Source organism: Lissotriton helveticus, chromosome 10 (assembly GCF_964261635.1).
Source record: "Lissotriton helveticus chromosome 10, aLisHel1.1, whole genome shotgun sequence".
NCBI lineage: Eukaryota > Metazoa > Chordata > Amphibia > Caudata > Salamandridae > Lissotriton > Lissotriton helveticus.
The window spans coordinates 206,986,813-207,001,168 of record NC_136071.1 but is presented as its reverse complement, the minus strand read 5'-3'; the positions used below and the strand labels follow the sequence as shown (position 1 = coordinate 207,001,168).

At 43.0% G+C, this 14,356-nt stretch overlaps 1 protein-coding gene across 1 annotated transcript in view; it reads left to right on the top strand.

Annotated features, from left to right (window-relative positions):
* Positions 1–14,356, top strand: part of TECPR1 (tectonin beta-propeller repeat containing 1) — a 386,389-nt gene that overhangs the window by 101,110 nt on the left and 270,923 nt on the right. The window contains exon 7 of the mRNA XM_078665166.1: positions 9,108–9,208. Within this exon, the coding sequence (XP_078521292.1) occupies positions 9,108–9,208 (101 nt within the window). The remainder of the gene's footprint in view (positions 1–9,107; positions 9,209–14,356) is intronic.

Sequence of the window (14,356 nt, the reverse complement as noted above, 5' to 3'; positions counted from 1 at the left end):
ATTTAAAATACCATGAAGGGTCTCTTCTGCACTTACTCACTTTTGACATAAGCTGTGTCTTTGTGCGAGCGAAATAAGATACTGTGAACCTTTTTGCAAAAAGGCCACTGAAACATTTAAGTGTGTCCAGTCAGCATGATGTATGGAAGTTGTCGGTGTTATCACAATTTGTATCACAACTAATTTTCAGTCTTGGAGTAGTCAAACAAAAGCTGCACCACATCAGTTATAAACCAGCCACTGTGCAAAGGAAAGCCGTACTTATCTAGGGGTGTTGGTACGAACCATTGAGTTAAAGCTGCTCTGGCAATTAAGACCACTTCTGTACTTTATACCCCAAAAACTTGCATACGTAGGACCACAATTTATACCCTCTCTATCAATATCCTTACGATGCAATTCCCAGCAAGGAAACCTGCTAATACCGGTGTCTGCCCACATGTGGTCACCTTCAAAGGTTCTGCTGCTGCAAAGCATCACAGATTTCTCTTAATAACCCCAGACTTTCCATTGCTCTTCCTGTGTTGTGTTCATCACACACATGTAGAAGCTTCTGCTTAGCAAAGGCTCCTAATAGTCCCCCCTCTGTGTCATGCTGTGACTGTTTGACCTAAAGTCCTTGGCATGGTATTCCCCAAGACTTTATGCCTTCACTATGTGCAGTTTACTCTTGCTAACCAGTAGTAAATTGCTTGTGCTCTCTCCCTTAAAAATAGAGAAATAAATAGCATACTCCTAATTAGCACATTTAATACACATATAACTCCATAGTAAATTGTACTATATGTACCCGGGCTGCAAATTAAATGCTACTAGTAGACAGCAGAACCCGCTGTCCACCCACTAAAGTAGCACTGCAAAACATGTCTCACGCCTGCCACTGCAGCCTGTAGTGCAGTTTTTAAACTCCCATTTCAATCTGGCAAAATATACCTTTGCCAGACCTAAACCGTTACTTTTTTAGTTATAAGTCACCCCTAAGGTAGACCCTAATCACTCTTAGGACAGGGTGCATGGTATTTGGACATGTGTACTTAAGTTTTACCTGTCCTGATAGTGGAACACTCCTAACGTTTTCTTTCACTGTTGTAACACTATCTCTCCCATAGGTTAGCTTATTGCATCAAATAAATGATAACTTCAGTTTGGGAACAGATACAAAAATGCTCATTTCACCTTATGGCTAGAGCTGCCGACTTTGGAGCTGGGAAACCAAGTTTGAGCCTCCGCTCAGCATCCTGTAATTCTGGGCAAATCACTTAATCTCTCCATGCCTCACAAAAACAAATGTGTCCTTCTCTAGCATAACTGGTGCTCATGTGAAGCCCTCTTAAACCTTTGGGGCGAGTTCGAAATATATAAATCTGCAAAAAAATAATAATAATGTAATCCCTCTTCAATAGTAAAGTTGGATTTTAAGTTACTATTCTGAAAATGTCACTTTTAAAAGTTTGCATTTTTCTGCCTAAACCAAATGCGCCTTTCTGCCAGTGTACAGGGTCACACAACTGTGAATAGTTCTCCTGTGATGTGTAGTATATTCCTTCCAGATATGAACCAAACGGGCCTTGTGTGAGGGGCACAGTGTTTCTTCCCACAACAGGATGTATGGGCGGGGGGGGTTGTTAGTCTTCCTGAGCTTCAAAGGGTAGCCTCAGGGCCTGCCTACCCCTTTCCTAATGGCCACTAACACATGCAACTCACACCTAGGCCTGCCTGTCCTTAGTTACCATAGACAGTATGGAGCAAAACCCAGGAAAGGGGAAAGGTTAGACAAAGTGGGCATCCCCCACCCACAGACTGGCACTGTGTATTACAATGTCAGCCTCAGAACACTCCTGGACATATGGAAAAGTCAGAAGAAGGACTGCCCTGTTGTCTGAAGAAGGAAGCCTGGACCTGCTTGCCTTGGACTTTGGATTGCCGAAATTAACTCCAGGGGTCAGTTGGCTGACCTCCTGTTTGAACTACAGGGACACAATAAGCTTCCAGAGGCCTCTCTGCACCTGACAGCTGGTCATTACCAACTGGACTTGCCTGACCTTGCTGCTAGCCTCTGCTGGACTGAGTTCTGATCCCTAAGAGTTGCCCTACAGGTCTTAGACCCTGGTTGGCATCAGAGTTCCTTCTGAACTCAAAGTAAAATTGAGGACGTTTTCAGCAACTCGCGAATGCAAGCAAACTCCATTTGTGCCAAGAAACTACCATTTGTAATGCCCACCAATGCGAAGCTGAAGTGACGACCTACCATTTGCGTCAGCGTCGACACTCCATGACTGCAATAACTTCCACGTCTTCCGCCAACCTGAAACTCAACTGACGACCTGCTCTTAGCACCAAAAGGGAATACTTGACTCAAGTTCCAACGCGGACTTCCAGCATATACCTGCTCCTGATGCCAACATCGACCTTCTCACTGCCCCCACCAATGCAAAGTTTCAGCTGAAGCTCCCCGACTGGACTAGGACTTTGAGAAGTTCAACTCCTCACCGGGGCAAACCGGGTCCCTGTATCCGATCCACGCTCAATTATCCTGAGCTTGTGACTGTGACACAGTCCAGCGCAACCAGATACCCACTAGTGGAGCATTGTGCTTTTGGCACCATTTTCAGTGATTAGATTTTTGCAGTTTTGGTGTCATTTTATTTATTAAATTTGCTCTATTTTTCTTTATTGGTTTGGGATTTTCCTTGTGTTGTGTTTTCACTTTATTACTGGTTGAGTGCTGCATACATTACACATTGCCTTTGAGTAAAGCCCTGCTGCTTTTGTGTCATACTACGAGACGGTTAAGCACAGGTTTATTTAGTGACACCTGGGGCTCCTCCAGACAAAGATTGTGTTTATTACTTGAGTGGGGCTCTCACCCCCCTCGACTAATTACCCAATTTCTAACAGTCACTCATTCAAAGCTTTGTATCGATGTAAGCTTTATGTATTGTGCAGGAAGATTGGTGCTCAAGCTGAGTAAAGGTGGAGAAGTGTGGCTTAATGGTTAGAGCGGCAGACCCTGATGCAGAGGTCTAGCCCGGGACCAGGGTTCAATTCCCCGCCTCGGCGGGTCTTGGGCTCAAAAATTCCACGGACCTGATAATTCTCGCCTCGATGCCTATTCCAATCATGGAGTCCCACTCTGCAACTCTGGGCAATAGCTTGCTTAATCTCCACAACGGCCCCCACAACGCGAAGGATGCCTGGCCTCCACCTTGGGGGTGCCCAGGAGTGGACACCTCACAGGGAAAGCCAGGATGGGTTCCACAGCGGTATTCGTACAAGCGCCTTGAGACCCTTGCGGGTGAGTAGTGCGCTATACAAGTATCAATTTACTTTACTTACTTACTTTAGTAATGCGTCTGTGTGATGAGTTGAGTGTATGAACGGTGCCAACCGGTTGAGGGAATACACCTTGAAACCCCCGTATAGCTGTGAGTCCAGAAACCCACAATTTTAAAGCAAAACATAGTCAAGGGTGCACGTAATGAGTGTCAATATTGGTTCAGTACTATATAAAGTTCGAAACAGGATATAAGATCCACACCAGATGAGTAGTTTAACGTGTGTTTAATCAATGAGGAAATCTGCGAGCAACTAGCCGACACGTGTTTCGTCACATGTGGGAGTGTTCCCGTGACTTCTTCAGGGCAAATAGCCGGTGATAGTTCCAACCCGGCTGGGTCATGAACTCCGGGTGAGGAGTAGCGGGGAGGGGCGGGCGCGAAAATTCCGAACCGGCTGGAAGAAGCACCACGGCACCAGTGTTCCCGCAGTTGTTCTTCTCCTGAAGAGGATCCGCCTTGGCTTTGGTGTACCCGCCTGCCACGCCAAAACACTGGTCTGCCCCTGTTCTTTCCACTTCGCGGGACCCCACAGGACCGCACTAGTCATTGACCTATGCACCTTTAGGTCGGCGCACCGACGCCTACTCATCCTCCCAGCTCCCTGGAGCGCTTCTTCCAGCTGATTTGGAATTTTCCCCGGCCACCGGGTTGGCTCGACCCGCACCCGCCCCTCCCCACTACTCCTCACCCGGAGTTCATGACCCAGCCGGGTTTGAACTATCACTGGCTATTTGCCCTGAAGAAGTCAAAGGAACACTCCCACATGTGACAAAACACATGTCGGCTGGTTGCTCGCACATTTCCTCATCAATTAAACACATGTGAAACTACTCATCTGGTGTGGATCTAATATCCTGTTTCAAACTTTATGTTGTACTGAACCAATATTGACAGTCATTAAGTGTGCCCTGTACTGTGTTTTACTCATTCAAAGCTGTTCGTCGAGGTGTGTTTGTTTCTCTGCTGCCTCTTTTGGTCACTTAGCCTTTCCTGTCTGGGGCACGTTCTTTTAAAGCATGGCCCAAACATTGTTGCTCTGTAGAAGTCTGGGAAACTCTGGGAACTCTGTCTCTCTACAGGAATGTTATTGGTGACTCCCCTGCAACTCATACCCAAACGTGAGACAGGTCACCAGCTACATACCTGCTTTTGCTGTTGGCAGTATGGACCTCATGCACAGTATCCTACTTTCCACTTTTGATAGCTGTTTCCCTCCCACTTTGTTCAGCTTAGGGCCAAGCATGAGGTCTGTTCCCAGAGTATGGTATATATGCCCAGTCTTTATGTGATGTTTTCGATGCTGACAAAATGGGTGAAGGATGGAAAAGTGGAGGATGCTATGGCCAGATATCATTAGGTCAAAGTGCACATGCACCTTGATGAGTGGATGTGATGTGATGGTTTCTGATAAATGACGTAAAATATGGCTAGTTGCTACTACTTAATACCTGTTTTAGTTACAAGTTGAAGTTAGGACGGTGCGTAAGCCAAGGACTTTCATAAAATTTCAGTTCATGTAGTCGAGCAACTATCTGGTCGGTCTACACTCATGTCTTAAGGGAAAGGATGGGTTTGAACGAGTGCACCAGCTGCAGAATTGTGCACTGATTGCTTGACTGACAGGTTACTCATAAGCATTGCCAAAACTTTGATTTGAATCAAAGATGATTGAACGTGAGCTGGTACTGCTTTTCCTACTTTGTGTGTTTTGAGTATTGCGAGAGTACAAGTGTGATTGCCTTTTACGGTTAACATTTGTTTAAAGTTGCCTGTGGGCTTCTGGCCCTTCAGGTCTTGGTCGCAGGAATTGAGTTGATATGTTTCTGTGATCATCATTATATCTTTCGCCTATATTTTGACATTTTCATAACATAATGTATAGTTGTGGTGTTCATGTGAGAGAAAGAGGGAGAGAGAGAATGTTGTCCGTTGTCCTGTCACCCTGACCTGAATGTGTGGGCTCCAGTTTAACTGGTATTTCGGGAGTCCACTGGTTAACTTTGCTGATGCAAGCACAATACCAGGCCCAGCAGCCTGTGCCGAAACAGGTGGTTGGCCATCCATGGGGGCTTCATCACAGGTCAGGCCCTGCACCAAACTCCTGGTGCGCATTGTCAAAAAACATGCACAGTGCGGGCTTGGCCACCTGACCTGCTGCCAACCCCCTGGTGCACACGATCCAAGCCTGTGCACATTGGGGTGTCGAACGCCCGCAGTGACGTATGCGGCTTGGCTTGGGTGGAGGCCAGCCTCTGCTGCTGATCCCAGTGCCCATGGCCAAAAGTTGTGTGTAGTGGGGTGTTGGCTGCCCGCATAGAAGTTGGACGCAGGGCCTGACTGGATGCCTGGCTCTGTGCTCGACTTCTCACTGCTCAAGGCTGAAAGCCATGCCCAGTGGGGAAGTTGGCTAAATATTATTAAAAAAAACTGAAATTCACTGGGGAAAAAACAAAAGTTATAGTGATGTTAAAGTTAGGTGTGGTAATAAGATCTTGTCTTAAGTAAAAAAAAAACCTGAGCAATTAACTAACATTTAAAAAACAAAAGCCACTGAATTTCACTGAGCTAACTATAATTTGTGACCTGCCATGCACTGCTTACGACTTCACATATTACATTACTCATAATATTTTAAATTACATCATTGATTACATAATCCATAGGATTTGTGGACTTAAAGTAATTCAACATGCTGTCCCTGTGGCCTATTTTCTATTCACCTTAGAGCAATTACCCACTTTAAGACTTCACATCAGCTGCCATTTAAAGAAGATGACAAGTATGCATTTGCCACTGAAAATATACCTTCTGTCAGCCCTTATAGACAACCCTCCATGGTTTGGTAAAATACACTACAGATATTTTGAGATGGGCACAATGGCGTATAACCTTAGAGCCATGCTTACAACAGCACTATGAAATAAAACACCTCTCAGTGGGACACATGTACATTCTACATTGTTTAATAACCTGCAGTGCCTCAAAATCTTCAGCAAAATGTATGGCAATAAATATCCACATTTTATGAACGTCTCTGCTAAATAGGATTTGTCTGTGGCATTGTATCACAACTATTTAACATGGGTACATGTCCCAGATATCCACTGGTGGAGAATCGATAGTCATCACAAGTTCTGGTCTTTCTTGCAAAGTTTTTGGAAAAGGCTTTGGCTTTAAGCCACGGCCTACATTTAAACATATCCCAGCAACTCATATCAGGTGTATTCAGCCTTTGCCCTGTTTACCAGGGATTATTACTTGCATCCCAAACATTAGTGATTTGTAAATGGTGCACCATATAACTTTCAAAATGCACAACCATGCTTGCCTCCAGGGCTTATGCTATTTTCCTGCTAAGGACTGACACATGTATACTCAATAGCTCTATGGTAAATAAGACTGTGTTAGTATCAGTGATGTCACAATAGTACAACAAAGGTAGTGGTGGTTTAGATTGTCACACTTCCAATCCTAGAATTTCATTTTTATTGTAACTAATTGTATCTGTGCAGATTATTTTCTGTATGATAATGGTGCCCCTCGAGGTAACAATGACATCCCACTACCACAGATGTCGACTTCAACTCAAATCCCGGAAGGAGTCAGTTGTAAGAAGCTATTTAGAGATTTGTTGTACCTCGGCACTCAAATGTTTGTTTTTCACAGAAGCAAGTGCTTCTAAGGAAGTTAATTCCCTGTCCTCACCTGCTTAAGGAGTCACGACTGTCAACTGCTCATATAAACAACACCAATATTTAACTATATAAAGAGAGCATCAAAAACCTGAGATTCCTTTTATGTTTTAATATCTTGTTTCACACAATTATTGTCTGTACAGTCTCTTTTAATAGTACATGATTCGAAAATTGTTGTTGAAAGTTCTTCTGTACTCATATCCCAATGAAAATGAAACAGGCAGCCGACACGTGTTTCGTTACTGGAAAGTAACTTCCGCAAGGCTTATATGTCTCGTAGTTGGGAAGCGTCAAATACAGGTTAAAAGTTTCTCAAAAACGAATACGTTGTAGAACCTCCGATTATACTTCTTCCAAACAACCCAGATCTCCGTGTTGCGCGGCGGCTCTCTAAGGGCATATCATAGTTCCCATCGCTTCAGCTAAAGACTGTTTACCGACTTTGTTCAGGGGCCTATCAGAGCTCCCAGAAGAATGGGAAGACATTCACAATTTGCGAGTACCCATTAGGTACTCGCAAATTGCGAATGCAATTTCAAGGGTGCAAGGATGTCATAAGGACACCCTGATACACCCCTGAAATGAGCATGTGTGCACATGTGGCGCAAAAACATGCCCTAAGGGCATGTATGTGTGCCACCTGGCACTTTGAAAAAAGCAAAAAAGTGCTTTTTTCAAAGAACTCGCAAATTACCAACAACTGTCAGTTGGTGGTAATTTGCGATTTCTTATGCCAAATTCGAACAACTTAGGTGCTTTCTACATCGCATTTAAGGAATTGCAATTTGCGATGAATCGCAAATTTTGCGATTCTCTAATTAATATTAATATGATACATCCCACAAGGCCTTTTCCTGTTGTCAAACGGGCCTATTCTGAGAATCGGCCCGTTTGCGAACGGGAAAAGGGCTTGATACATATGCCCCTATGTCTTTTCACGGTTTTATTTGGAAGAAATTTAGCACATTTTCTATGTTTGTTGTTTAGCATTGGTGCTCAATTGTCAGAGGAAGGTCTGAATGTTGGACCGAAAGGCACCCACCAGATTCTGTCTTTTTGCTGAATGAAAATTAAGCTTTTAAATCATTTCCTCTCTGTGTGCTAGAGTGTTTTTCTTTGTCTGAGAGACAAGAGGGTTTCTATATAATACGCTTTTTGAGCCTGGGTCCTACTGCGGCCCAGCACTTGACATTAATCTTCAAATATATAATTTCTTTGTTTATTTACATGTTTTGGTGTTTTTACTGCATAAAATGTGTAAAAATCTAATTATTACACGGAACCTTGAAATACTGTTAATATTTCACGGTTGCCTGTGTAATGCAGATTACATCATCCCAATGAAAGAACCTAAACCACTTGGTAGAGCTTTAACATTATGAGGACTACTAGGTTTAAGTGGCATGGTGGACCAAATTATGCAGCAAGGTTACCTAAATCAGGCGACAAAAAATGGAAATTATGTTGCTAATTCTCTGCCAATAACATTTTCACCCATTAGAGATACAAACATTTTTGGTGAAATCTGTAAATTTGTAAAGTTATGTGGCAAGTTAAATGGCACATATTCTTAATCCATAATTAATTGGTAAACAATGCAGCCATATAACTGCATAAAGTAACTGACCCCACTGTTGCTTATTGGTTTATCGAGAAATGTATCAATTTGTTCAAGAAAGATAAAACCTAAGCATTCTAATTCCAGTCAGTGCACAATGTTAGCTACTCTTTGAAGAAGACCACTTTTTCAAGGTACCTACCCAAAAATAAACATGTACTATAAAACATACATAACATGCAATGTTTCTATATGGTTCAGCTATTTCTAACTCGGGGTCCCGTTGACATTCACAAACCACAAGGCAGAAGGTTGTGTGGTTTGTAAATGTCACCAGAACCCATCGATGGCAACATAATCCATGGTACATATTTACCTGTTAAATATTATCTATATGTCTTATCCCTTTGTGTTTATGTTGTTCTGTGCATTTATTTTCTTTTGAATGTGCAACTACTATTAAATTGGAATAGCATACCTGGACTTATCCTTAATGCAATGCTTATTTTCTGACAGGAAGTCTTTGGACTATTGTGGAGTCACCATCACCTGAAAATGGGATCATGCATGTGTCTGTAGGTGTTAACGTTGTGTGGGCAGTCACCAAAGATAGAAAAGTAAGTTTCTTTGATCATCAGTTTTAAGTTACTTACATATTTCTTGCATTGATAGCTCTCTTCCTGTGAGGACCTTTACAAACAAATGGCGTGGACTGTTGTCAGAGTACTGCCCCTGGTGTAGAGACCAAAAGGAGTCTATAGGTCATATTTTCTTTGTTTGCCCCGTTTATCTAGCCCCCCGGAGCAAATGGCTTAAACCAATTTGTAGAAAGATGAATACACGGGTGGGTGCAGAGGCGCTATGGATTTGAAGAACTAACACATCTGAGATTGTGACCATAGCAGTGGCAACATTTTTGGGGTGGGCATGGATTATTAGAGCTAGGTACCCACATGCGAGTTGATTAATTGACAGTTTTTAGCTTTAATATATTTAGTACGTCTTTAATTGCAAATTTAATCATGTTTTATGAGTTTGTACGATTTGTCCAACTTCCTATACAGTGATTATTTGTGTGTTGAAAATAACATATGTATACAAGGTTTTATTAACTTAGACACAATGTTTTTATGTAGGATAAATGTGTATAATAATATTGTTTAGCTTAGAGTGTTTTTATGAATATTTTGTATGATGTCTTTTATGATGGAATATCTCGAAATAAAGACGTATGAAACTGAAACTGATAGCTGTCTTCCTATAACTACTTTGCATTAATATTCGTATTAATGACTGGTATGCTTCATTACTCTGAGCCCTGGTCTTCCTCATTCCAGTCCTTATGTTCGAGAAGTAAATCTTTGGCCATATCAAACTAGTTAAGCCTTTTACTTTTAGAAGCTTCGCCTCCTTCCCAATATTATCATCACTCACCACTGGCCACTGCTGAAAATGACAAGCACGGTCCACACAGACTGAGCACTATGGAAGTGTCCAGAGGAGTATCACAGAAGGGTCTGCCAATGAGTTTGTTGTGTCAAGAATATAGGGACAACCAAAGAGAGAACGTGGAATAAGGAAGTTTACCAGTAAATAATCGGGTCATTACCACATCATCTGCTTCCTCATTCCAGACCTTACAGATGTGAGGATGCTGCAAGCCCAAAATCTGACTCCTTTAACCCAAAACACAACATGATTTACTGCAAATGTAGTCTTTTTTTGCTAATCCAGTTTTAGTGTACATAGTGCGAGACTCTACACATGAGCAGCTTACGAACTCCAGACACCAAAGAGCACTGCTGGGATCCTTTCTTATAAGTTGATATTGTGAAACATAATAGAGGGGTAGCTTACTTGACAGCCCTACAAAACGTGTGTAAAGGAACTCCACTCACTTTCATCAATGGTCGAATGGAGGTACATGACGATCCAACAAGACGAGGAAGATCCCAGGAAGGGAGAGGAGAGTGAACCACAGGATTCCTCTCAAACAGGCAGCCAGGAGACAAAACCGGGCACTGAACTTTAAGAGTCCAGAAAACTACAGATGGCCTCCCGCTGAGCAGTTAAGGAGGAGGGAGCCATTCCATTTAGAAAGCCCTTGCTTCTGAAGTCCAAAATGTGAAACTGGTCAAAGGACCTAGTTTGAAGCTCCTTAACCCTGCACCAAACCTAATGTAACCAGTATTTGGCTTACCGAACCACTGCTGATATTCCTGGAACTCTGACAAGACAGATGTACTTCCCTGGAACATTCCCATCTGTTTCTCCATACTGCAGGTGAAGACTAACAAAAAACTGTAGAGGAGATACAGGATAATGCAAAAGTCAGAGGTAAAGAACGATACATATATGAAAGGAGGACCCACCTGTAGGTAGTGCTGGGAGCCATAGGCAATGAAGCCACAAGAAGCCATGATTAGCATTGTCTTTATCTATAAATGTTTTCTGCCACCCTTAGGAAGTGTGGAGTGGGAGAGATGGAACAAGAAAGGACTAGTGATCAAAGGCAGTCAGGGCATCTACCGGCAAGCCTTGCACATCCACTCTATTTACGAAAATTGGAAGGAGGACATTTTCTGTTGCTGCAAAACTATCCAGTCATGGGAATCCAAACTGGGCTGCCTCTGTAAAAGCATTTAGTGGGGGGGTGTTTAGGACTGAGGAGGGACAAGCGATGTAGTGATGGTCTGCCAATGAGTTTGTTGTGCATCAGCTGATACAAAGCATTCAGGGATTGTCACCTGTCCAAACGAAGGCGTTCTGAGTCAGTAATAACCAACGTATTAGGTGGTTCACAGATGCATTTGATACTATGTAGCATGTGCAAAGGAGGTCTCCTGGTATTAGTTATGTGTGATAAACCAATGAAAATCTCAAAAAATTGCAGAAAGTTTGTGACAGTTTGAGTTGCAGCAGGGATTGAATAATCCTGCACGGAAAAACTACCACCTGCAAGGGCACAAGGACAAAACGTCAGCCCAGGATTTTAACTATATTCAAATTCACTAGAAACACTGCCTGTAATAGACTGTCCTCGCTGAGATCCATCATCCTGAGGATTCTAATAAATAGTGTCTCTTCCAAGCAGGCACCTACTGAGCTTTTGTCACATTCTGCATGAAGCTGAGTTCCTCTAAATGATTGGAGACCTTCCTTTTATCAGACTCGCAATGCTTAATTTGAGCCAGTGGTTTCTGATGCTCAGCACCAGCACTTAATCATCAACACCGGAGCTTTTCATGAGCACCAGTTAAGGACACATTCATTTATGGTAGGCATGGGGAGATTAAGGGATTTGCCAAGAATCATAGGCTGTTGAGCCAATGCCAAGACTCAAACCTTGTTCCCCAGCTCCAAAGACAGCAGCTCTGGCCATTATGGCGCGTCCTCTCCCCATTATGCCACACCCTCTCCCCATATGCCACACCCTCTCCCCATTATGGCATACCCTCTCCCCATTATGGCACATCCTCTCCCCATTATGCCACACCCTCTCCCCATTATGGCACACCCTCTCCCCATTATGGCATATCCTCTCCCCACTTTCATGATTAATAGTTGGTTCTGTTTTAGGCGGTGCTAACAGGAGAAATGGGCTGGTGCAAGCTGCCTCCTGACGAGAGCCCCACCACTTAATTAATGTTTACAAATAAAGCACTGCAGACTCGTCCTTGAAAAAAAGAGCAGAAACTAGCCAATCTAAATAAGAGAATTCCCTGTAACTAGAGAGAAGTCAGCAGAGTATCTAATTTTTGGGTGAAAACTGGAGGAATTGCTAATAGTCCCAGAGGCAGGACATGGAACTGGTAGCAGCAAGAACCCCACAACAAACTTCAGGAAAATGTCCCGATGAATTAGAACATAAACATAGGCATCCTGCAGATCACGTATCATCAAAAAGTCTTCGCTGGAGAAACTACTGAAAGAACAGACTGAAGTGTGATCATATTGAAGGGGATTCGTTTGACGAGTCTTTTGACATATTTTATATTCCAGATTTTGCTCAGAAGTTGCTGCCAGCTCTTCAGACCAGAAATAGGATAGAGTAGACCAACATGTCCTGCTGAAGTCCTGAAATCAGCTGGATAGCAGCACTGTCTAGAAGAAACAGGATTTCCCAACGTGTCCTAGTAGTGCACCAGCAACTTGCTGAATGAGAGGGAGGCTGTAGAGCATCTACAAACTCAATAGAATATTCGATGCATCTTTGATAGAAACCGAGGCGTCTTAAATGAGAGCTAACCTTGCAGCATAAAACCTCTTTCTTCCTTCTCCCAGAACCCTGTCCCAATGACTCTAATACTCTGATTGGATACTCCGATGGGCTCCTGTGGGGGCTGGTGGGACTACACCTGTCAGCAAGCACAATCCTGAGGCTAGGAAAGAGTGTCTCAACATTGAGTAATCTGATTACATAATTTAAGTTTGTCTTTTGAATCAAGTCATTCAGCTGAGGCCCAACCAGCTTGCGATGAAGAAAGAGAAGGTGATTGATGAGAGTACGGTTGAGTTTCATATTTAGATCCACATATGAAACCTGGCTGCTGATGTGGAAGAACAAAAGTAGTGTCAAGCATGCTCATCTACAGATCCATAGTCTCCAGTAAAGAAGTAGGGGTCCCCCCTCTGTAAACTCTTCAGGAGTGACTGGAGCATCTGGGCTGCTTAAACTGTGGATGTCCCACTGCAGACTGAAAAGTTTAAACCTGCAAATAGAAGCTTTATCGCCCCTTCCACCTTATTCACTGGTATGGCAATGCCACCACCCCATAAACCAAGGAAGAAGTATAATTCATATTACAAATAATGGACTCCTGTGGAAACTCCTCCTCAAAGCTGTCTAAGCATTTGAGGTGAAAAAGGAAATGGGGGAAACCAGTATTAGCAAGATTCTTCAATTTCTTTAGTATCATGTCTCAAGTGGCATCATGAAAAGGCAGGGATCACCTTTAGGGGACTCATATGGAGAATAGAAATTCTCAGTCGCTACTTCGCAGGCTACTAAAATTCCACCAAGCCACATGTATGTTCAAGGGATTCAGGAATTTGAGCACCCTGCACACATGTACCCCTTTCCTTAAGCAAGATGTTCTATACATCCTTAGAATCTATATACACTACCAAGTCTTGGGTTGGAGGCACTGGAGTATAGATGGCAGTCACTGCAGCTGCAACAGTTATATCCCAAAGATCAGCTTGGAGATGAGTTCCACCTCCACCCTCCACCTCCTCCCCCTCCAAAGCGTATCAGTATCGAGGAAAACCTAATTTCTCCATTAACTGCATTTGTGACCTGCCATTGCCCCACAACATAGCCCATTATAACAAGGACTTCCATGAATACCCGCTGCCTGATTTCGCACTCAAGAGCATTGGAAAAACCATCATGTCAGGGCCAATCACTAACGTAAAAAATTAAAGACAGGCTTAATTAAGCTGATATGAAATAAGAAAAACGTTTTCTTCCGTGGTATATAATGTAGGATTATGTGTCGCTTGGTGAGGATTCTCCTCACATTTGTGGAGACAGGTACGAGTAAGACAGATAAATGGAATAGTGCACCATTTGACAAAAAATGCAAATGTGTAGACAGTTGACTCTGAAAGCTGAGTTTATAATAGTAAGTTATGTGTGTATGATACATACCGACTGAATCACTCTGGGGCACTTTACTTTCAAAATATGCTAGATAAGGAACACTGGAGTTCAATGTTTACACCAAGCTGTTGTTCCCTTTTCCAGTTTCAATTATCAACTT